This window comes from Ostrinia furnacalis, unplaced genomic scaffold (genome assembly GCF_004193835.3).
Source record: "Ostrinia furnacalis isolate ACB-3 unplaced genomic scaffold, ASM419383v2 OfSCF4144, whole genome shotgun sequence".
In the NCBI taxonomy this organism is placed as follows: Eukaryota; Metazoa; Arthropoda; class Insecta; order Lepidoptera; family Crambidae; genus Ostrinia; species Ostrinia furnacalis.
Window position 1 is genome coordinate 116,063 of NW_021134383.1, and position 25,866 is coordinate 141,928.

At 38.6% G+C, this 25,866-nt stretch overlaps 1 protein-coding gene across 1 annotated transcript in view; it reads left to right on the plus strand.

Moving 5' to 3' along the window:
- The window catches only part of LOC114358894 (patj homolog), a 49,809-nt gene that overhangs the window by 9,907 nt on the left and 14,036 nt on the right, over positions 1-25,866 (plus strand). Inside the window, exons 6-10 of the mRNA XM_028313056.1 lie at positions 2,003-2,109; positions 2,598-2,722; positions 15,664-15,755; positions 17,879-17,973; positions 18,715-18,838. Coding sequence (XP_028168857.1) covers positions 2,003-2,109; positions 2,598-2,722; positions 15,664-15,755; positions 17,879-17,973; positions 18,715-18,838 — 543 coding nt within the window. The remainder of the gene's footprint in view (positions 1-2,002; positions 2,110-2,597; positions 2,723-15,663; positions 15,756-17,878; positions 17,974-18,714; positions 18,839-25,866) is intronic.

The window sequence follows — 25,866 nt, forward strand, 5'->3', positions numbered from 1 at the left end:
GACCTCGGCGTGCTACCGAGGACGCTTCGCCTCTGCCCACCTTCATTGCATCATAGAGTAAGATTCACACCCTATACTACTCCACAAGTTTCTCCCTTACCACCCTCCCCTCCACTCAAGGCATCAGGGTACACCTAGAGACAACCGCATCTGGCCACGACAGCTTTGACGTGCTATGCGAGGATTCCTTCTCAACCTTATGTCCACCTACACACGAGTGATTTCTCCTCGGAGCGTCACCAGCGCCCGTGGAGCTGGAGCGGCGCCTGGCCGAGGCCGGCCACGACGGCTTTGCGAGGCGCTGTGCGAGGACGCCGCGCCCGCTTCCCCTCCGCCCACCTTCATTGAGGAGCGGCTGCATCATCGAGTAAGATTCTCCCCCTAAATTCGCCCCCAAGATTCCCATTTAAACGGGAGGGTCCCTTCACCTAACCCATCAGGGTACACCTAGAGACTTCCACTGCCGGCCACGACGGCTTTGGCAGGGTTGNGGGCTTTGGCGTGCTATGCGAGGATTCTACGCTGGATCCCATCTGCCTACCTTCATTGAGGAGCGCCTGCATCATAGAGTAAGATTATATTCCCCCCCCCCCCAAGATCCCTCCTTTCACTCAAGCCATCAGGGAACATCTAGAGTCGTCCATTCCTGGAGAAAGACCTTGGCTCGCTTACAAGGACTTCACGCCCGAGTCCCTTAGGCAGACTTTGTTGAGGAGCGTCTGCATCACAGATTAAGACCTTCTCAACGTTATGGCCTCCTACACACGACCGATTTCTCCCTGGCACAGCAGCTTGGTATAGACTGTGGGCCACGACGGCTTCGGCGAGCTGTGCGAGGACGCCGCGCCCGCCTCCCCTCCGCCCACCTTCATTGAGGAGCGGCTGCATCATAGAGTAAGATTACCACCCTATATTCTCCCCCAAGATTCCCCTTGAACACCCTCCCTTCACTCAAACCATCAGGAAACATCTAGAGACGCCACTGCTGGCCTGGCCACGACGGCTTTGGCGTGCTATGCGAGGATTCTACGCTGGATCCCATCTGCCCACCTTCATTGAGGAGCGGCTGCATCATCGAGTAAGAGATGAGAGATCCTCAAGGAGGCATTGAACAATTTTGTTGCCGACATAGCACGACGAGAGCTGACAAAGACTTCGGCGCGCTATGCGAGGACTCTCGCACCTGTCTGTCACCCCTCCGTCCACCTTCATTGAGGCACGGCTGCACCATAAAGTAAGACCTAGGCTCCCTCTAAGATTCTCCCTTTCGAACTCCCTCCATCTTTAAATGAGTGATTTCAATGACCACCTTTAAATGAGTGATTCCTCCCTGATGCTATATCACAGCAGGCTTAGTATAGTGCTATTGAATAGCCACTGCTGGTAGGAGGGACTGCATCCACCGAGTAAGACCTTGTCAACCTTATGGCTACCTTCATACGAGTGATTTCTCCTCGGAGCGTCACCAGCGCCCGTGGAGCTGTAGCGATGACGTGCTGAACTGCTGGACGATGCTTCGATGACATATCTTCATTACTTTCCCAATAATTGGTGCTCTCAGTAATGATATTACATAATTAAAATGGAATCTTAAAGCTTTACTTACCCATTGTATTGAATTTAATATAGCGCGTTATGATATCCGGGATTACGTCAAACCCTCATTTCCTCATGCTGTTCTCAGCTAACACGACAAATGACCAACACTTCGTCGCCTCACGCTGTTTCTGTTAACAAGACAAATGACCAACTAACTCCTCAACAGCCGGTGGCGTCGATCGTGGCGGTGGTAAATGACATATCCAAAGTGACATACCCAATTTTATCATAGTGAAGAACTGGGTATCTAGCAGCGACTTTTTATGTTATCCTGAGCTTTATATCATAACCTCATGCTACTCCGTTAACATAGCAAAATTATCAATTAACCCTCTACCAACAGCAGCAATACCTCATGCTGTTCTCAGCAAACTCGACAAATGAGCAATTAACCCTTCAACAGCCGGTGGCGTCGATCGTGGCGGTGGTGCCCCGTGGCGCGCTGGCGCCGGCGCCGCGCCCGCCGCCGCTCATCATAGCGCCGGTTGAGCCCAAGCAGCCGCCCATGAGGTGAGAATATATTGTATACTTCAACAGGGTTAATTGTAAACAGGGCTAGCTAAATCCACTTGTTCCCGCCATTGTAACTCATTGACACGATAGCCGAACGGCATCAACTACTCGTCGTCCGAGGAACGCGGGTTCGAACCCCGCTCTCGCCCAAATTCAAATTCATTTATTTCACAGAGTCGACTATTGTGGTTTGCTCACTGATGACACAAGCATATTTAGCTTAGTACGAGGGGCTATCGGGACTATTTTGCTGCATAACCCGAAAGTAAACTGGAATTCTCGTCCTTATGGCATTAAGTCGCCTTATGTTAAAATTTTGGCTTTAAAGTATAAATAAATAAATACAGAGTTGCATTACGGTACAGGGGTTACAGATGGTGAGAAATAGGGGCACTAACTTATATGAACGAAAACTTTTTAGACATCTTTGGTCCTCAAAATGAATAACCAAAAACAGCTCTTATTACCAGCACCATTGTGTCCAGGTTACCCCTGGACATGGCGGTGCGAGGGACCGGCGAGCCGGAGACTTTGAGCTACCAGGTGGAGCTCAGCAAGGACTCCGCTCTCGGGCTCGGCATCACCGTGGCTGGATACGTGTGCGAACAAGGTAAGTGAATTGGTTAACGCGTTAGCGCGGCGTATAAAGTATACAGCGCGATCTGTTGGCGACCGCATGAAGCAGAGGTGCTGCTGGCCAATTCTTACGAAGTTTCTAGCTGAATGGCTAACAACTTTGTTTTCACAGATAGAAGGGACTGAGATTCTCTAATGCTGATTTTAGTTATTCCGCGTATATTCAAGAAATGTTATGTAGGTTTATTTAATTCTATTGAAAACTGTTTTTCCGCCCACGGCTTCGCCCGCGTTGAATTTCGTTTGTTAAATTTTCCTCAATTTTCTTTGCTATAAACCTCACGGAGCCCGAAATATTTCCAACGAATGCAAAACCGTGGAAATCGGTTAGTACGTTCTGGAGTTATAGCGTCAGGAAGGAAAACCCGACTTATTTTTATATAGTAGATAAACATGTAAAGAAAATTAAATACATTATGACTCGTTACTTGCAAATACTTTAAAATGCATGTAAACACACTACCTTGTCTGTTTTTCCAAAGAGTTTGGAAAATCCAGGCAAATTTTGGTTTTCTAAAACGAAATCAGCTTCCCTAGGATATTCTGACTTTTTTTTTTTCAAAATTCAGAGTCCAACCATCAGACAGAAGTAATAAGAATACTCTCATTCAAACCAGAAAAGTTAATTGTGTTGGGCACTCCCGTCCAATGAATAAAAGATCTTATCCAACTACCTGCGTCTAAAAAAAGTAGAAGAATGATTTTATTAATAAACCAGCAAGATAAGCCAGTGACCGCCGCGACGGCTAAGCCCCCGAGGGTAGTTATCAAACAAACACGTGACTGTCATAGCCTGAGGAGAGCAGCCATGCTTAACATAATCAAAATCAAAATCAAAAATATTTTATTTATTTTGACCTGTATTTTGGCACTTATGAATGTCACTTTACATGTCTCCTAATAAGCAAGTGCGTGGCTGTCCTATTACTTAATTTTATTGCAAGGTGTGAATGTGATAATATTTTCTTTACAAATTACTGTTTACAGTTTCATGAATTTTATCAATTTCATGTATCCTTCATCCCCATGATAGTTATCAAAGTAGGTGGTGTAAAGCATTTCCTCGACGTAACTGCCTTTTTGCCTTAGTTAAAATAATTTCGTGGTTGCAATGAATACAGTTGAAATATAGGAAAATTCAATACCTAAATAAAGTTATTCTGAGTCTCTGTTGCTAAAAGAAGCGCAATGAAGGGCATATTTATAGCGCACATGATTTTCCTTGGCTATGTTAGTTAAATCAGGCCTGTTCATCTCCGCGAGTTTACATCGAAAACAAAACACGCACGGTGGCCCACCTACAGGATACTATTCGACAAGGCCTCACATACGAGCGAACATTGACTCACGCACGCGTATTCTTGTGTATGGTGGAAAAAAATAAAGAAAATAGTGTACTAAATACTGTGCAGTATTTAACTGCCTAAATAATAATAAAAACACAGAATGTACTTTTTTAAGTTAAAATAAAAGTAAATAAGTAGTTAATATTATTCATGATAATTCATGCGAAATCATGTATTTCCTCCGCCATTTTCCGCAGTTTGACACCTCACGTCACATCATTTTACCGAAGTCAGCCCTATAGCTTCGGCGCAGTGCCGATCACTGACGTTTGTTAACAAAATGGTGCTTGACTCTTGAGACAGGCTAAATTACTCCATATTGTTAGTGAAATTGAGCATACATTTTTTAAAATACCTTCGCGAAGTATAACTTCTGTACGTAGTACTTATTATTATTCTGTGGTTAAATCCAAAAACTAATTCGTGCACAACGAGCTGGCTTTCCTACTTAAGCTGTGGTAGAGTCTGTTTAAGATTTCAGCGCGTCCGTCCCGACTCCCGCCCGCCGCATATTACGTGGCATTTAATAAAATATCAACTCCTAAAATGTTGCTCTACACTCGTTTGCTAAGTAAATATGATTATGTTNTATTATATTTATTATTATTATTATAGTTGTCAAGGTAGGTGGTGTAAAGCATTTCCTCGACGTAACTGCCTTTTTGCCTTAGCTAAAATAATTTCGTGGTTGCAATGAAGAATGAAGATAGTTGAAATATAGGAAAATTTTATACCTAAATAAAGTTACCCAAAGTCTCTGTTGCTAAAAGAAGCGCAATGAAGGGCATATTTATAGCGCACATGATTTTCCTTGGCTATGGTACGTTAAATCCAAAAACTAATTTGTGCACAACGAGCTGGCTTTTGGCTAGAGTTCATATTGTGACATTTTTAAGTAAAATAAAATTGCTAAATCTTGCTCTTGTTCCTACTACAGCAAATCCTGTACAGCCAGGATTATCCACATGATTTTCCTTAACTACTGTAAGTTAAATCCAAAAGCTAATTCGAGCACAACGAGCTGGCTTTCCTAATTAAGCTGTGGTAGTCTGTTTAAGATTTCAGCGCGACGGTCCCGACTCCCGCCCGCCGCATATTACGTGGCATTTAATAAAATATCAACTCCTAAAATGTTGCTCTACACTCGTTTGCTAAGTAAATAGGATTATGTTGGAAGTAAACACAGCAAAAGCGGATTGGAGTAGGAGTTGTAACTGAATATGTTATAATTTATGTACACTAAACATTAAGGCTGGATTGCACCATCTTACTTTAACTTTGACAAACGTCGAAAACCTGTCAAAATCCATACAAAAACACTGGTTAAGGTTATAGTTACGGTTAAAAAAGGTGGTGAAACTCAGCATTAGGCTTCAAATCCTATAGTTAAGTGTTACTTGCCCCCATCGTCATAATTTAGTAGGCTCTGCTAACCGTAAGCATCCCTCAGAAATGTTTCAAAAACTATCTGTAGCAGTATTATATTATATTATCACATTCATTCAAAATCAAAATCAAAATCAAAATTTTCTTTATTTGTTTAGACTAATTAAATTAGTACTTGCAAATCGTCAAATGCTCTTAAGGAGCCTATACATGTCTCATTCTTTTTTTGCCCTACCAGCGCTTCGAGACAAACATTTGGCAAGTGCTGAGAAGAAGCGCCGCAACAAACTCAGTCACCACTGTCTGCCGGTTTAAAAATATAAAAAAGTAGGAAGTTACAATACATTCATACATCTAATGAAAAAAATCCTAGACTGCATCTCACTTAACACCAGGTCTGTGCGATTGCGGTCAAATACCTGCCTTGTCTTGCATAAAAAAAATCTAAAAAAACGCATTAAAACTTCATTTTCGACTCGCATATAATATAATTTATACGAAACTTTCCTCATAAAATGCATATCCGGCGCGCAAGCTTTTCAAATTTCAGCGTTTAACATTTGCGAGTTGAGTGAGTATGTAGTTTGTAGCGCCACTTCCTTTGTGCGGAGCTTTCTTGAAAGCTCAGAGTGTTGAGGCGCTTTCTGCTAATGAGGTGAGCGGAGTTGATTGAGATGAAGATGATTTTAATAGTATAATTTGAAGCTCCTTTTTTATTCAATAATAGGTTAACCTTACCTTAGGCGATTATCACACTGCGCCGCGCTCCGCCGCGGTCCGCGTGATTTCATATAAAAAATCCCGCGCGCAGACGCGTTGTCAGTGTGTTGTGCCGCTCGTGTTTTCTATACAAACTGAGGTACTTGCATACAATGATTAAATCTGTAGTCCCGCGTACCGCGGCGGAGCGCGGCGCAGTGTGATAATCGCCTTAGAGTTCCTTCAAGAATAGGAACCTTAAAAAATTAAGGACTTGACTCTGACATGCGACATTACAATCGGTTCTCAATGTTTTGTAATACAATATCCAGAACTAGGTACATAATCTATTAAGAGACTATTAATTTTATATGTATGCTCAAAATTGTAACGATATTTATTATGTACTAACATCTAATGAACGTGTAATTTCTGTGAAATAAATTAATGATTTGAATTTAAAAAAAAACTCATAAAACTCATTTATTTCTGCAAATAGGCTTTAAAAAGCACTTCTACACGTCCCAGTATTAACCCTACCACTGCTTCAGGACAATAAATGGACCAGTGCTTCTAAATTGTGCAATAAAAGTCCTTCCCATATAGCTGCTATAATAATTCGACTAAACGTGTCATAAAGCCGCGAGCGTAATTTAAAGCATAATGTAAGAAAAACAATGTTTGAATTGTCTCCAGAAAAACATAAGTTTTGTCTTACAACCTTATCTTTGCTTATTGTCTATTTCTCCAGCAACCAGTATTTAACTTACGTATCCATGTCCATTCCACTGATGTTAAGGGCTTATCTTCGAACACCTCAGAGGCGAGGGATTGTAAAAATAACAAGCGTCGGCCCTCAAGCCCTCTCGTAATCTGCCGACTTCTCTCTTTGAGGAGTTGCTTGAGGTTATTGGATTTTTGGAGGTGAAACTTGTAATGTATTTTTAGAACTGCGACTTGGTAGTTTGTGGATTTTCGCTGAGATTGGAGGAAAAACTTGTTCAAAGTCGGGTTCGGTCAGCAATATTTTACTATTTCTATGATTTTTGTTCGTTTATGGTCTCTAGTAGTAGAGTTTACCATCATTACCATCCGAGTACATAAGTAGATAGATAGAAAGTATTTATTTGTCTCAAATCAGGTTACAATTTATTTGTGTTGTTGTAATTGTTTATCAAAAATATTGTCTTAAAAGCCTCCCCAATTCATTTAGCCTGGTGTAGGGTGTACACCAAATTCATTTGGCTCTGGTAAATTAGAGAGTCGTGCTTCTGCATATTGTAATAACCTGGTGATAATGATGTTATGTAATCTTTCCTTCAATTCAAAAGTTCTAAAATACTTTTTCAGCTTAATTTCCAGCAAGTTCCACTGCTGGTTTTATACATTACCGAACCAATTCAGGTCGAGCTATAAATATCGCACGAAACCAGTCTACCCTCGTACATAAAACATTCTAATGGTTCTGAATCACTAGTTTTCCTCAATTTGTTTCGTAATACGAAAGACCTCCCTAGGCACACGTTTGAGGTAATTATTCTCACTGTCTTGTACAGAAACAACCTTTTTCTAGCCAGAGAATTATTTTTTCGATTAGGCACAGTGTATAAATGATTAAAGGTAAATGTAAAAGTTTTGTTTCAGCAGAATGTTGTTTTATAATTAGTTACAGTTCGTCAAAACCGTGCTGAATAAATACGGTGGTATAAAATTTTGGGTAAGCATGACCTTTTCGAATTCATTGCGATGTTTGTGTTTTATTTTGAAGCGGGCTGAAAAATATTATACCTTTAGTGCTTAATATTTATCTTAGTACCCAAACTTACTGTTGTTCTGATAAATATTTTGAATTTTAATCTCATTTATGTTTTCTACAAAAATTTTGACGAATCACATCAAGATAGACTAACCACCTTTATGCATGGTTGAAACATAAAATGATTCAATTCACACATAATAAGTAGTAAACATTATCTTTACTATTATAATTCCCTTTGTTTCCTCCTGTTATCTCAAACAAGTCAGTTTTACGGTTTTCCTTAAAACTACTTTTACCAATAAACCTCGCTTCGTATGTTACTGTGTCTGAAACCGTCTTCCTATTTCGTAGACTAGTACGAGGGTTAATTTTAGAAGGGGCCTATCTGTCCGGTGTCAAATTAACCGCCGCCACAGCCGCGGTCGAAACAAAGTGTGGCGCAAGCGACGAGAGCCCGTTGCTTGAGTGCGTTAAGATAGTTATGTTGCTTAGATATAGTACGGGGTAGGTTAGGTCGTATGTTATAACTAAAGAATAGCAATGAAAGGAACATATTTGGTTGGTTTAATGGAGGTATTCTTCTGAAACCTAATTTGCAGTCTTTTAAATCGGACACCAGACTACTAGATAAGATGTCGTAGTGATATTAAACATAATGTAGCGTTGTTTGTCGATAAAAAAATAAAAAGCTATGTAACTAAGATATAAGCAACGTGCCTACAGCTGATTATCCAAACTGTAGTAGATAATAACTTAAAACTATGTTTGATGTACCATACCAAGGGTAAGAATATTATACCTATTACACATTAATTTACATAGGTACATCGTACATCAAAAGCATTTCACGTTTTACAGCTCAATAATTCTGGATAGAGGATCAGTGGTCTGTCATGGCTTCAATCAAATAATTTATTCTAAGATAGTCAAAGGTTTTGGTAGCTCATTTCACCGGATGTACGTTTTGCGCGCAATATTATTACCCGACCGCTCAAAGCAAAGGAGGGTTATGTGATATTTTTTATTAAAGGGATAGTAACCCGGTGTATACGGTTCATCTGGTTCATTAATTATTGCAAAAACATTTTCAGAATCCACATCGCATCATAATCTATGCTAATTTCAAGTGACAGTGGACAGGGTACGTAGCTCGTAGAGCTGATGGCCGTTGGGGCAGAAAAGTTCTCGAGTGGCGACCACGAGCCGGAAGACGTAGTATGCTAAAGTATCTAGGTGTTACACGTTAAGTATTACAAGTTTTATGATAGGACGCGTGTATTTTCTTTGATCTCTGTTTAATTCCAGTATTCTGAAAATTTTGTTAAGATTGAAGCAGTAAAAAAATACACATTGTCGTTTCACCGTTTATGTCCTAGGCAACCTGCATAATAAACCTTAGCCTTAGGTGTCAACTCTAATCTCACTCAAGTTCCATCCTGTCAAGTCGTTACCTAAACCTATCCATTTCCAGACCTAGCGTATTTCCTGGTCATTACCTCGAGCGACATTAATCTGGCACCTGACGTTGATACACGCTGATTGCTGATGTAGCCTCCATTTCAGGGGTAAACGAGTTGCAATTGAGGACTGGTCGATGGGGGGAAGTCTTCACAGGCATTTTAGGGTTCCGTAGTCCTCGAAACGGACTATTACTCCGGAGGTAGCGGGTTCGATTCCCGAACAGTACAAACATTTGTGTGCATGAACATATTTGTTTGTATTGGACTGGGTGTTTTCTATGTATAATAAGTATGTATTTACAAAAATAAAAGTATTTAAGTTTGTTTATATCCGTTGTCTAGTACACATAGTAAAAGCTCTGCTTAGTTTGGGACTAAAAACGCAGTGTAAAATGTCCAAGGATATTTATTTATTTATAGTTTCGTCATGTCCGTCCGAGGTTTTGCTTGGAAACTATAGGCACTAGAGAGCTGTAATTTTGTGCAGGGATGTATATTAATCACGCCCATAAAATTTTGAAAATAAAATAAAATTTAGAAAATTTTTTTTTGGGTAAGTAGCTCCCCTACATGTAAAGTGGGGATGAATTATTTTTTATTCTGCTGTAGAGTCGTTTTATTCTGTAAGAGGAATCTACAAAGTCAATCAATCAATCGGTTCATAGGTGTCTTTTTAGTTTGAAGAATTTTAAAAATACAGAGGTCAACACACCAAGCTAAGCACTATGTCATCATAGTTGTAATAGGCGCGATTTGTGAAAATTACTTCTCAAAGTTTTTTTGTCAAAAACAAAAAAAAAAAATACTTTTACCAAAGTTCAAAAGTTGTTTGGATAAACGTATTGCAATAACAAAATTAAATCTATTATGTACTAGACGAGCAATGCTTATTTACGAAGCCTGTGAAAGAGCTTGAGATTTTTAATTTCAACTCGTACAGTGTTTGTTTTAATCAACGTAGCCACGTTTGTTTGTAGGCGGTCGCCATTTTGGCCGCGCGTGTCCAAAGAATTAAAACACTAATTGAAATAGAGGTTGCATTCGTCCACACAAATTATCACTACATACTCGTAAGTAACAAAGTACACAACTCGTTTACTCTATCATTACAAATGGAATCATGTTCAACAATAAAGAAATTATATTTTTCTTTTTATCTTAGCATATTAATAAAACAATTGAAGCTTAATAAAAGGATTTAAGACATTATTTAAATCAAAGATGTAACGGCTAAATAATGTAACAATAAAAAAATAAATAAGGTATATGAAGTAATTTCTTCTTAATTCTTCTTCTTCTAATTTGTTTTGATCTTGGCAAAGCGGTCGTAGTCACGTATTAATTAATAAAATTACTTATGTATCACTGTTTAGAGTGGCACTTAACGTACATACATAGATGCAGTCTGCTGCATCCACACTAGCAGATGAGATTGAGGTTAATTGCGCACTTTGCTACACTCACTTGATTAAAAAATATAATAAGAAAGCTTACTCGTATAAAGCCAATAAAGCAGTGAAACAAGATCGCAGTTCCACTATTTTGCTCAATATTCTGGAACCCTGTCTCAAGTCAACGCACGATATACGAGTATACAGGGTGGAATTTTGTAATCTGGAGGGAAAGTACTCTTAATACTGTAGATAGAAAATTGTACTCAAAGAAAACATTCCTTTATTTTTGAAAAGAAATAGAACTGCATTCAAAGATTTCCAAAAAATTGCATGCCACACCCGGGATTCGAACCAACTAAAATCTTTTAAAAATTACACCTGTATTTTTATTACATAGATCGTTAGGGTTAAGTTTATGGATGAAATCTCTCCAACAAATTTGATAAATTAAATGAAAGGAAAACCATCATCATCATCATCATCATTTCAGCCATAGGACGTCCACTGCTGAACATAGGCCTCCCCCAATGTTTTCCATGTTGATCGATTGGTAGCGGCCTGCGTCCAGCGTTTCCCTGCTACCTTTACGATGTCGTCGGTCACCTTGTAGGTAGACGTCTCACGCTGCGTTTTCCGGTAAGGAAAACCATTAAATTATTTTAATTATTTACAGACTATTGTATGGTATGGTAGTGAATTTTCGAAAAAAAAATTCAAAAATCTTTGAATGTAGTTCTCTTTCTTTTCAAAAATAAAGGAGTGTTTTCTTTGAGTAAAATGTTCTATCTACAGTATTAATGGTACTTTCCCAGGTGGCATTACAAAATTCCACCCTGTTCCATATTGTACATCTAATAAGACGTGTAGCTTGTCCCGTCCCGCAATTTCGTTACGGTCCAAAGTAGAAGTGACTACATCTCCGCTTAATAATCCTGAAGCTTTTGTCGAAAGTTCGTCGCCTTTATTACAGTTTTTCCCCAAAAGCTGGGATCGTGGGAAATGGGGAGATTTCCCCGAGTTTACGTTGAATTAAAGATGGCAGCTTTGTCATGGAGATTCGCCGGTTTGATTAAGTTTGGGAGGCGATTACTTAGTTTTTGGTGGTTGTTTGAACTAAGTTTTTAGATCTACTTAGTGGCGCGGCTTTGCCCGTATAAACTTTGCCGAAAAACTTTTTAACACATACATGATGATTCATTAGTAAAAGGATTGATTCTACTGCTCAAATGCAACTTTTCCCAGGGAAATAAAATTTTCCAAAAAACTCTTTCATTCAAATATTCGCCAGAAATCAACCTTTTAGTATGAGGAAATCAACATGAGAATTAATAATATTAGTCCTATATTAAAATGGAATTGTTTTATTCGAGTAGTATACAGGGTGTTAGGTAAATGGGTATATGAGCCGACACTAGCCCATGTTAACATGGGCAATAAAATAAAAAAATAAAATGATGACATCAAATNNNNAAATGACATTGGGAACTTTTTGCCCCACTTTTCGAAAAGTAGCGGACACAAACGAAACCTATCACAGATGATACATACTAATATCCAATGAATTTCCGTGCATTTTTTTTTCTCTCTTATATGGGAATATTGAGAAAATGAAGTTTTAATACTTTATTTTATTTTACATTTAGGTAACATTTTTGACGACCTCCGTGGCGGAGAGGCGCACACACCGGTTTTCAAGGTGTGCCGGGCCAATCCTGAGGTCCTGGGTTCGATTCCCGGCCGGGACAATATAGAAAACGATCTTTTCACATTGTCTCTGGTTTGGATGTGTTGTGGTTCGTCGTTCCCGATTTCCATAACACAAATGCCTTAGCTACTTATTTTGGGTTGGAGTAATATATGAGATGTTGTCTAATATTAATTTTTGAGAAATAGTATTTATAATATTTTATTTATTTATATTTTTTATTTATTTTTATTATTTTATTTACTTTTATTGGTTACTCTGCAATGCCAAACAACATAACATGTAAAAATATCAAATCATTTTAGACAAATATATTTTCAACTTAGACTCGTCATATCTCAGAATTCCCATATCTCACAATATAGCGCTTTAAGTGAATATACCTACAAGTATAAAGCTTTGAAATAAAATACGTTTCATCTTTATCCGCCGTGGGGCATTTTCTCATATTAAAGTTCCCAATGTCCTTTCTGACTTCACTATACCATTTATATGCCCATGTTAACATGGTCTAGTGTCGGCTCATATACCCATTTACCTAACACCCTGTATAACCCTGTAGTTTAATAGGAACGATAAAGCATTTTGTTCACGTATTTTGCAGTAGATAACTCGTATTAGGTAACAGGTGCACGACCCTTCTACGGTATTACACTAAATTTCATATCGGAAGCATAGATATTAATGTATCTATTCAATCTAAAATATACCCAACCGGGTGTGCATAATACCTAAGTTACCTAGTTTTAAGTTTCTTAATGTACCTACATGTATTTTATTGCAATAAATAAATAAATATGGAACATTATGAGTTTCCCATAAAAACTTGTGTACGACTATGTAACGGTTAAGGTGTGGAGACAAAATAAGATTTGTTAAGTTTTTGTATAAATCTGAATACGATTTCTTAAATCAATTCAAAGTGCAGTTTGTATTAATGATACCTACACTCGTGAACGAAATTTACGTCTTTTACTACGAGGGATATTTATTAATTGAAAGGCTTTGTTATATGTAAAATGTAAAATTATATTGCTTCAAATAAAATAAATTACATTTCGTTTTGGTAGAAAATTCAAGACAAAAAAGAAAAGTGACAATCGATGAAAAAACGCAAAAAAGTAAAAAGTATTTTCTAACCGGCCAGGCGCGCGGCCAATGAGTTTGGTATGCAACCTCAAAATTGTATTCAATACTTATAGGTCATCAAGACGGACCTGTACATTTCCGCCCGCTAAAGGACATAATTGCAGAATGTCCTTTACTTAGTTAAACAAAACAAGAAACAAACAAAATTTTAATCCATACTATACAATTCAAAGTTAAAGTTAACTATGTACACGATAAGCTTAACCAAAATAAACTTCCTTGCCTTCAGCAGGCATAATAGTAACAAATACTACTAAATAGTTTACGTAGCACATACTCTTAACTAAAACATACTTACTCATTCTGATTAAAAAATTAATAATAAAAATTTAACTTCAACTAAACAAAGTTTTGAGAGGATTGCTACAACAAAATATTAATCATAAGAATTAAAGTAATTTTAACATACACATCATCTTTACATTTCGACTTAAAATTACAATAATTAATTATTCCGCTAATGGAAGCACACAAATTTTGAACACAGGTCTTTTGATCAAAGAATTTTGTGTGCGAACAGTAACCACTCGGGTGATCTGATCAGGGCCAGGATGTTTCTGCTCGACTCTACCCAACAACCACCTGCCAGGAGGCATGCCATCTACTTTGATCAAAATCACGTCCCCAGTTTATTTAGTTACCTTCGGCATCTTCTACCATAATATACACTACAGCTGCATAATCTGTTTTTGACGCATTCGAAACTATTGAATTGAACTTGTTTATCAGAAGTTTTTGTGTATAACCAGCGCGGGATTATCACATTCTTCAATGCACTCAAACTATCACGGTAAGTACACCATTTTCTTAGTAATTCGCTTGGCAGCTCNTGAGCACATACTAATTGAATTTCGGTCCCTGGACCTATTTGCGTGCCAGAAACAGTCTACTTGACATGTCTTCTCTAGTACGTAGTACATTATAACTCAATGATTTTGACACAGTCGAAATCTCGTTGACGTTTGGAAGTCGTCCTATTGAAAAACGGTTCTAAATCCGTATTCACAAAGGTCATTTTGATAAACGATTAATCGATAGGATCGCAACTCAGCGATTTGTTGTCGTTGAAGTTTTGTTACGTGAATAAGGTTACGGGCCTTCGTTGTAGTGAACCTACCACACCTTCTTTATTTGTGGCGGCGTATTTGCAAACTTTTCCAATATACTCCAGCGGAATGGTTTCTGGAAAATAAGTTGGTGACGTGTCTTTATTGTTTTGTTTCTTTTATAAATTGCGCGTTTATATTTAGAAGTGAAGTTTGAAATTCCGCTTCAAACAAGAAGTAAACTTTCAGCTTGAGTGGTTAAATTTGATCTTTACTCTGTAGGTATTAATGTTGATAATGCAAAAGAAATGTACATTTTAGGTTGATATTAGGAAATGAATCGTAGACACTTAGGCCCAGAACACACGGTGAAACGCAATTGTAACGAAACTGCAACTTCTAGTTACTTTGAGTTGCATCTAAGTTTCTGCCATAGATTCCGTTGAGAGACCACACCTCATGACGCGACCAGTTTGAAACCGGTTTGAAAAAACCTGTTTAAAAAGTAACTAGAAGTTGCAGTTTCGTTGCAATCGCGTTTTATCGTGTGTTCTGGGCCTTAGGATTTGATTGAAGCTCAAGCATAGGGTCTTGAATAACTACGAACGTTAGTCTGATTTCTGGTTACAAGCTGAACCATTAGTGTGAAATTCGGTAGGTATAGGTACTTAGACCTGACAAGTAGCTCTTAGGTCTTGGAATAGAAAACTTTTCATATAAAACATAACTTTTACCAATAGCAGCCAAGTTCAGCCTGCTGTCGTTTTGACTGATCTTATAAGAAAATGTCATGCTAATATGGGCTCCAGCGTCTTTCGAGCATTACGTCGACGCTGCGCGGGCGCTAGCAAGAAAATATCGCCTGAAAGACGCCAAGAAGTGTGGAGGTCCCTATTGGTTATACCTTATAGGACAATGAGGGAATCACATCAATTAATTTAACTTAATAACTTTTTTGTTTGTTGTTTCAGAGGAGCTGAGTGGCATCTTCGTAAAAAGCATCAGCGAGGGCAGCTCCGCCGACCTCTGCGGCAAGATACAGGTCAACGACAGGATTGTAGAGGTTAGTTATTATTGATTTATCATTTAACATTATTCCCGGGTGTTCCCGGTTCCCAGCGTAGGTAGGTAACAACAAAAAAAAAACTAAGCTTCAAATCGACCTGCATCTGGTGGTATTGAACCTGACACTATTTGTTTGTATTTCAAGATGTGAGCCAGCGTAAAATGCAAAAATCTTAATAGCTACGAGTGTGGCCTCATACTGAACAGATGTCAATTTAGTACAACAAATCTTGTTGCTCTTTAAGTTTATAAATAAAAAGATACTAAAAATTAATACAACGTTTTTATTATCAGAAAGAGTTAGGTTACTGAGCAACATTTTTCTTTTTTAAAGGTTACAAGATTGAGACTAGGACCATAGGTTTTTAAAAAGTTTGGTTACTTTCTCCAAAACTAGGATTACTTTTCACTGCTATTTCACGTAAGCAAACACGTATTGTTCTTTCTTATCATTTGATTGGTAAACACAACATTATTATGTTTTGGTTAAACATACGAGTATTCTAGCGTCTCTGTATTGTTGATTAACTATAGTGTACAGTTTCCATTATTCGAAGCCTATTGACCGGGCAACATGTAAACGAACTGGACATGTCGCAGCACAATTCGGTCACTCTGCAAACAAGTGCGCCCTGAATGCGTGATTGGGCGAGATGCACTACCTACTACTATACTGCCTCTTCGATGTACCGACAGCAGAACAAGTCTTAGCTTATGGTTTTATCTATTAATGAAACTCTGTTTTCATTGTTATCAAGTTTTAAACATTTACCAATACATGGCTCTGTAACAATACCTTACCAAATCTTTCATTTTCCTCTGGTAAATTGGAGAGAGACATAATATTCCTGCAGTGAAGACTGAATGATCTGATCATAGGTGATGCTGATAGCTAAAATTGCTCTATTTTTCGTATTTTTTGGACAATCAGTTTTATTTAAGCCTGCAATGCCTTAACCCAACTAGAAAAACAAAAATTTGTTTTTAACACTATTGAATCGAATGCAATGCCTCTGCGTCAACAGAGATAAAACCACTTCTAGAAATTAATGCAGTGACATACTGGTTTAGTTGTACTTACTGAAATTATGTGTGTACTATGTTTCTTCGAAGTAATAATTAATTCCACATAATACCAAAAACTTGTGGAAAACGTTGCATTGTGATATTTTTGTTGCATTTAACTTCATTCTTCTGCTGTCGCTACCTCCAATTTGAATAGCGCCGCCCCGCGCTCTCACGTATTGTTCTACTCCACTCTGACGCTTATTTACTAGCAAGCTCGTTGCGTCGCCAATTTTAGAGTTTAGACGTTGCAATTTTAGATGAACTTGCTACGTGACTCGGTTTAATTGGGCTTTTTAGGTCAAGGTACTAGATTTCGAAATGTAGCTAAGATTTGAACGTGATAACCCGTACAGTTATGTGTTTGAATCCCAAGATGTACTCAATACGTTTATGGCTTCCATAACGTAACATAGGGTTTGAGAAATCAAATGTTTAGTCTTGTAGAAACATCCGTGTATTAGTGTGAGTAAATATGTAGGTATATTTTATGATATAAAAATTCGTTAAGTTGTTCTGAGTGAAAAAGACGGGACTATTCCCACCTCTCGTTCCCACCACTGCAACTCCTGTGTAGCCAGGATCTACAGCTTGACCGCCACAAAAACCCAACCAATGAAGGTTAAGTTTGTCCCCGGGGAAAGTTAAACTGTCATTGGACCCGCAACGAAATTAATCAGAAGAACATAGGAGGAGTTCGAAATTAAGGTTCGACTTCCCTCCATTGCAAAGCGGATGACAGGTGACAAACAAAGGTTTAAAACCTTTAAGAAAAGATTATGCACCACGGACAATAAATTAAATTAAGGGGGGCTATCTTATGAGCAATTAGCAACTACCTGCCAACATTATTTTTCACAAAATCGCTTAAAAGCACGGATATTTTGTTCTGAGTGAGTGTGAGAATCGTAGATCGTAGCAGCAAGCCACAGAAAGGTCAATATGATCATACTAGAGGCAAATTTTGCCTCACTAGCCCGAGCATATTTTTTTCCGAATACCTACCTCTAAGTTCTTTCTTGAAATAAGATATTTCTTATATTTATTTGTTTATAGGTGGACGGGGTTTCCCTGCACGGGGTGACGAACCATAGAGCTGTGGCGTTACTAAGAGACGCAAAGGGGCCGGTGGTGCGGCTAAAAGCATTACGGTATGGCATAAAAAATGTTTGTACTCGTAGGATTATAGTTATGTTTTATGTACGTGATGTGATTCTGCAGAATTTCTCTAGTAGCCACAGGTGCTTTTAGTGTCGGTGATCGGCGAATTAGCCACTTTTCGGAAGCCGTCGCTAAAACGCGCGATTCCAATACCGCATACGAACGCATGAGGTCGCGAAATCGATGCTGCATCGATACAGTCGCAAAATCACTTATCGCTGATGCTAAAAGTAGCATATTATTATCTGCTGAGGCCCTTAATGTTTTATCTGTCTCTGACTAACCGTTCGGGAATAAAACCTCGAACCGTACATCAGCAAGTATCCTGTGTACGTCACACAACACAAGCTGAGACGCGGACCTTTTCGCTGCCGTAATGGACTGACGACCTCATAAAGGAAGCGGGAAAGCGCTGGATACAGGCTGCCACCAACCGGATATTGTGGAAATCATTGGGGGAGGCCTATGTTCAGCAGTGGACGTCCTATGGCTGAAATGATGATGAAAAAATGAAAAATCTTGATTTTGTTAACAACAACAATGAATAGAATATAATTTGAGGTGGACTCTTTCTTGTAAGTGCAATGGCACCTGTAACAGAAGGAGTCGCTCTCCCTTAACAAATTAACATTAAGTATCATTTCTTGTCATAACCAAAAAAGATAATAAAATCACCACATATTTGAGGTTGCTATGTGTATGATGATGATGATTCCATTCTATCCTTCCAGGTACTTACGTGGGGCGGGGTTTGAGAAGCTTCAGAAGGCTTTAGCAGCGCAGGACGGGCGCCGTTCCCCCCTCGCGCCCCCCTCTCCCTCCGTCACTTCTCTGGCCAAATATAGTTTTAGCGTGGTGCGTATGAATTCAGTATTAACTTTTTTAAATACCAGAAAACGCAGCATGAGACGTGGAAGTCATTGGGGGAGGCCTATGTTCAGCAGTGGACGTCCTGTGGCTGAAATGTTTTATTTTATTATAGTCTTTTTCACNTAATAGCTGTGAGGTAGAAGTTACGGGACTATTCCCACCTCTCCTTTTCACCGCTGCATCTCCTGTGTAGCTAGCACCTAGACTAGTTGATTTAAAGCCAAGGTATATCAGTTTTTAGGTAATGACTTAGTGCATCTAAAAATGTAAAACTTTCTAGTTTTTTGTAACATTGAAAAATCAAAAAGGAAGCTTTTGATGACAACGTATTGCTTACTTTTTCAGCTGTCGAACGAATCACTTTTATACTCATAGGTCCTGTACATCGGTAGATTTGGTAAATAAATGAATCCATCCGGACTCAGAAACTAAAAAAATTAAAATAGCTGTCATTTTTTAATACTGGATTTGTCGATTAAATTGATCATATTACTGCGCCTTAACGGGTCGGACACTGGTGACCAGACACACTGTACAATTATTATAATTTTAGCCTATCTCGTGAGCTAGGTGTCAATAATTAGGGTGATTNTACAAGTATTATAGCTACATTTATAAAACCACTAGCTTTCTGCCTGAGGCTTCGCCCGCGTGGAATTTTGTCTGTCACCGAAAAACTTTATCGCGCTCGTCCTTGTTTCAAAAAACCGGGATAAAAACTATCCTATGTCCTTTCCCGGGACTCAAACTATCTTTATGCCAAATTTCATCAAAATCGGTTCAGTGGTTTAAGCGTGAAAGCGAGACAGATAGAGTTACTTTCTCATTTATAATATTAAGTATAGATAAGTATAGAATGTATAGATCTGAATGCGATTTTTTTAAACCAATTCTAAGGAGGTTCGTATAATGATATACTCGTACATTATAGCTGCTTGCCATAGCTATTCTAGCGACGATAGAGAACTAGTAACAAGCAATAAGACCCAATAAAATCTTTCGCGGTATAAAATATACAGGAAAAGATACAGTTGGACCACTGTATTTACGACAACGTAACCAATAACAATCTTTTATCTTAGCTTATGTCTTGATTATTTTCACTATCTACAAGTTAGTCTTCTTTCATTGCATTACAGAGCTTTAGAAAGTTTTTTTTCTTTCAGACTCCATAAACGTAACTTGACATTCGGTCGTTCGTTTCAGCCAAATAACGTCTACTTCTGGACAAATTACCTACCCCAAGGATTTCCATAATGACCGGTCTTGCGCTGCCCGTATCCAGGTTCTTCTCGTGTCCCTCACCAGATCGTCAGTCCACCTAGGGACACTTCTTGATATACAAACAGCGAAACTTTTACAAAAGCTAACTTAGAGTCCAGGGCTTCGTTGTAGTAAACCTACCACAGCCTCTTTATTTGTGGCGGCGTATTTGCAAACTTTTCCAATATACTCCAGCGGAATGGTTTCTGGAAAATAAGTTGGTGACGTGTCTATATTGTTTCTTTTATAAATTGCGCGGTTATATTTAGAAGTGAAGTTTGAAATTCCGCTTCAAACAAGAAGTAAACTTTCAGCTCGAGTGGTTAAATTGGATATTTACTCCTTAGGTATTAATGTTGATAATGCGAAAACAACTTACATTTTAGGTTCGTATTAGGAAATGAATCGTAGACTTGATTGAAACTCAAGCATAGGGTCTTGTTAGGTATAAGTTTGAGATTTAATTGAATTTTCATTGTTGTTTTCAAATAACTACGAACGTTAGTCTGATTACTCGTTACAAGCTGAATCATTAGTGTGAAATTCGGTATAGGTACTTAGACCTGACAAGTAGCTTTTAGGTCTCGAAATAGAAAACTTTTCATATAAAACATAACTTTTACCAATAGCAGCCGAGTTCAGACTGCTATCGTTTTGACTGATCTTATAGAAAGTGCCATGCCAGTATATGGGCTCCAGCGTCTTTCGAGCGTTACGTCGACGATGCGCGGGCGCTGGCAAGCCGACGACGTCTGAAAGACACTAGTATCCTACTAGTGTCCCATATTGGTAACAACCTTATAGGACAACTAACAGCCGCCCGCGACACGTACGCGTGAATCCCGTTTTACCCCCTTAGGGGTGGAGTTTCGTAAAATCCTTTCTTAGCGGATGCCTACGTCATAACGTCTATCTGCATGTCTAATTTCAACCCGATCCGTCCAGTGGTTTGGGCTGTGCGTTGATAGATCACTATGTCAGTCAGTCACCTTTGAGTTTTATATTTCCGACATAATATACTTATAAGATAGATAGATGAGGGAACACATAAATTAATTTAACTTAATACCTCTTTTGTTTCAGAGGAGCTGAGTGGCATCTTCGTAAAAAGCATCAGCGAGGGCAGCTCCGCCGACCTCTGCGGCAAGATACAGGTCAACGACAGGATTGTGGAGGTTAGTTATTATTTCTTAATCAGTTTAAATTACTCCAGGGTGTACCGGTCAAGATACAGCAAAAAAAAAGAACTTAAAACTTGAAATTGACCTGCATCTTGGAAATTTAACCTAAGACCATTAAGTTGTGGGCCAGTGTAAAATGCAAAAATATTAATAGCTACGAGTGTGGCCTCACACTGAGCAGATCTCAGTTAGGTACAACAAATCTTTTTGATTTTTGCTCTAGTTGATAAATAAAAAGGTAATAAAAAGAAATACAACGTTTTTATTATCAGAAACAGTTAGGTTGCTGAGCAACATTTTTCTTTTTTAAAGGTTACAAGATTAAGACTAGGACCAAAGGTTTTTAAAAAGTTTGCTTACTTTCTCTAAAACTAGGAATACCTTTCTTATGAAATAGGTAATAATTATTTATTGCTATCTCACGTAAGCAAACACGTATTGTTCTGGCTTAGCATTAGGTTGGTAAACATTATGTTATTGTTTTGGTTAAACATACGAGTATTCTAGCGTCTCTCTATTGTTGATTAACTACAGGGTACAGTTTCCATTATTATAACGAAGCCTATCGACCGGGCAACATGTAGAAATATAGAGCAATTCACGAAAAAGAGCGATTTGCACAACTTTAATACAAGAAACAAAAATAAACTTGCCGTTCCAAATTTCAGATTGCATAAGATTGGTAATTCATTTATGGGAAAATGTATTAAATTCTTTAATAAATTACCACAAACTGTTGTAGAACTACCCATTCATAAATTCAAAGCACATATTAAAAGTACCTTAATGAAAAAGGGCTACTATAAAGTCGATGATTATTTAAAAGATAAAAATGTTTGGGATACGTTACTGCCTAGCTCGCATAAATATTTATAACTTTGTACATTTAAAAGCATGTAAACCTTTGAAAAAGAGGCTGACAATAGTGACTGAGTTTCTTGCGCTGCTTCTTCTCAGCACTGGCCCATTTATTGTCCTGAAGCAGTGGTAGGGTTAATACTGGGACGTGTAAAAGTGCTTTTTTTAAGCCTATTTACAGAAATAAATGAGTTTTAATGAGTTTTTTTAAAGTTTTTTAATGTAAACAAACTGTAGGTACATGTCGCAAACACAATTCGGTCACTCTGCAAACAGCCCGAGTGCGCCCTGAATGCGTGATTGGGCGAGATGCACTACCTAGTACCTACTATAGCCTCTTCGATGTATAGACAGCAGAACAAGTCTTAGCTTAAAATGGTTTTAAATATTAATGAAGCTCTGTTTTATTGTTTATCAAGTTTTAACACTAATAACCCAGGCGTGGGAAGTGTAGGTAAATTCAATTTTCCTCTGATAAATTAGAGACTAAGGCCCGATTCGATCAAACTTTTATCCGAGAATAACTCCTGGTATAACTGGCACATTGACAGTTTCAGTACCTACGGGAAATATGTCAAAACTAACGATTTATTCTGAGATTAATATTTACTCTTGTTTGGTCGAATCCACCCTAAATGATAATATACACAGTATCTTACTTCTTTTTTGGACAATTAGGTTCTATTAAGCCTGCAATGCCCTGCCTAGGAACACACGCTTAGACCTTGTCAATCGAATTAAACCCTAAACTTCTAAATCAAGAGAATCTGATGATGATGATGAGATGAGTGCAAAAATGACTGTCAATCAGGACATGTTCTAAATTTAATTCTTTATATTAATGAAATCTTTCACCTATATTCAGTAGTCCAAAGTAATCCAAGAGCGAAACGGCTAAGAAGAAGGGAATATTAAGCATACCTAAATCTTGTGGGATGATCTAAATACTGTTATATTTCTGGTGAATTTGTTTTCGTTGTTCTGCTGTCGCTACCTCCAATTTGAATAGCGCCGCCGCGCGCTCTCACGTATTGTTCTACTCCACACTGGCGCTTATTTACTAGCAAGCTCGCTGCGTCGCCAATTTTAGAGTTTAGACGTTGCAATTTAAGATGAACTTGCTACGTGACTCGGTTTAATTGGGCGTTTTAGGTCAAGGTACGAGATTTCGAAATGTAGCTAAGATTTGAACGTGATAACCCGTACAGTTATGTGTTTGAATCCCAAGATGTACTCAATACGTTTATGGCTTCCATAACGTAACATAGGGTTTGAGAAATCAAATGTTTAGTCTTGTAGAAACATCCGTGTATTAGTGTGAGTAAATATGTAGGTATATTTTATGATATAAAAATTCGTTAAGTTGTTCTGAGTGAAAAAGACGGGTCTATTCCCACCTCTCGTTCCCACCACTGCTGCACTGCAACTCCTGTGTAGCCAGGATCTACAGCTTGACCGCCACAAAAACCCAACCAATGAAGGTCAAGTTTGTCCCGGGGGAAAGTTAAACTGTCATTGGACCCGCAACGAAATTAATCAGAAGAACATAGGAGGAGTTCGAAATTAAGGTTCGACTTCCCTCCATTGCAAAGCGGATGACAGGTGACAAACAAAGGTTTAAAACCTCTAAGAAAAGATTATGCACCACGGACAATAAATTAAACAAGATTTGACGACAGACACCAGACATGTGAAAGTAATAAAAAGCTTGTAATTAATCTTATGAGCAATTAGCAACTACCTGCCAATAATATTTTTCACAAAATCGCTTAAAAGCACGGATATTTTGTTCTGAGTGAGTGTGAGAATCGTAGATCGTAGCAGCAAGCCACAGAAAGGTCAATATGATCATACTAGAGGCAAATTTTGCCTCACTAGCCCGAGCATATTTTTTTCCGAATACCTACCTCTAAGTTCTTTCTTGAAATAAGATATTTCTTATATTTATTTGTTTATAGGTGGACGGGGTTTCCCTGCACGGGGTGACGAACCATAGAGCTGTGGCGTTACTAAGAGACGCAAAGGGGCCGGTGGTGCGGCTAAAAGCATTACGGTATGGCATAAAAAAGTTTGTACTCGTAGGATTATAGTTATGTTTTATGTACGTGATGTGATTCTGCAGAATTTCTCTAGTAGCCACAGTTGCTTTTAGTGTCGGCGAATTAGCCGCTTTTCAGAAGCAGTCGCTAAAACGCGCAATTCCAATACCGCATCCGAACGGATGAAGTCGTGAAATCGCGATGCTGGATTAATAGACTCGCTAAAACACGCGCTTTCAACACCGTTATCAAACGAATTAAGTCGCGAGATCGTGATACTACATTGATAGAGTCGCTAAAACGCGCGATTTCAAAACTGCGTTCGAACGCATGAAGTCGCGAAATCGCGATGATGCATCGAGACAGTCGCTAAAACGCGCGATTCCGATACCGCGGGATGCATGAAGTCGCGAGATCGTGATGCTGCATTGATAGAATCGCCAAAACGCGCGATTCCGATACTGCGTCCGAACGCATGAAGTCGCGAAATCGATGCTGCATCGATACAGTCGCAAAATCACTTATCGCTGATGCTAAAAGTAGCATATCTGCTGAGGCCCTTAATGTTTTATCTATCTCTGACTAACTGATCGGGAATAAAACCTCGAACCGTACATCAGCAAGTATCCTGTGTACGTCGTGGTATGCACACGACACAAGCTGGGACAGGGACCTTTTTGCTGCCCTAATATGACCTAGATAACTTTGCCGATGCCCTAGTTCTGACCTTATATTATTATCTTATGACTGATACTGTTGTGAGCTCTCTTTGTTCTGTGTATATTCATGTGGCAACAAAATAAACATTTTCTATTCTACTCTGTCCACCCACAAGGTGGATTGACGACCTTATAAAGGTAGCAGGAAAGCGCCATACAGGCCGCCACCAACCGGCCATTGTGGAAATTATTGGGGGAGGCCTATGTTCAGCAGTGGACGTCCTATGGCTGAAATGATGATGAAAAAATGAAAAATCTTTATTTTGTTAACAACAACAATGAATAGAATATAATTTGAGCTGTGGGCTAATTCAAATGCATTTGTCGAGAGTAGAAATCGTCTGTCAAATAATTTTCTAGTAATCAATTTTGAACTGATTGTCAAGGTAATACAGTTGAAAATTGAATAACAAAGCCAGACTACGCCTAATGTCAGATCAGCCGATGGTAGATGCCAAATTTCCAATATCGCGTACGAAGACGGAGAACTTTGTCAATATAGTGGTACATAAGGGTCATAATTAGTGGATGCCGACGATTTTCGCGCTGTCATCTCAACGACAGCCCACCCTTGTCGTTAGAGCAGTCGACTGGATAGAAAGCATGGAATTAACATGGTGATTGATAAACTAGGTGCAAATAAGCATAGGTATTTTATAACCACAGAATGCTTTTTGCTTAAATTTGAAAATAAAGGATATTGTTCTGCGTCCATACATCGTTCGCCCCAAGACCCCCAAGCAATGAAATAATGATTTTTATATGTGAAATTACTTAACGATTGTCACCTTATACTCCACTAGCTTTTCGCTCGCGGCTTCGCGCGCGTGGCCTACATTAGGTACCTACATATTTTACGGAACCCTATTATTTTCCAAAATAAAATTTAGCCTGTTACTCGTGGATAATGTAGCTTTCGAATGGTGAAAGAATTTAATAAAAACGGTCCAATA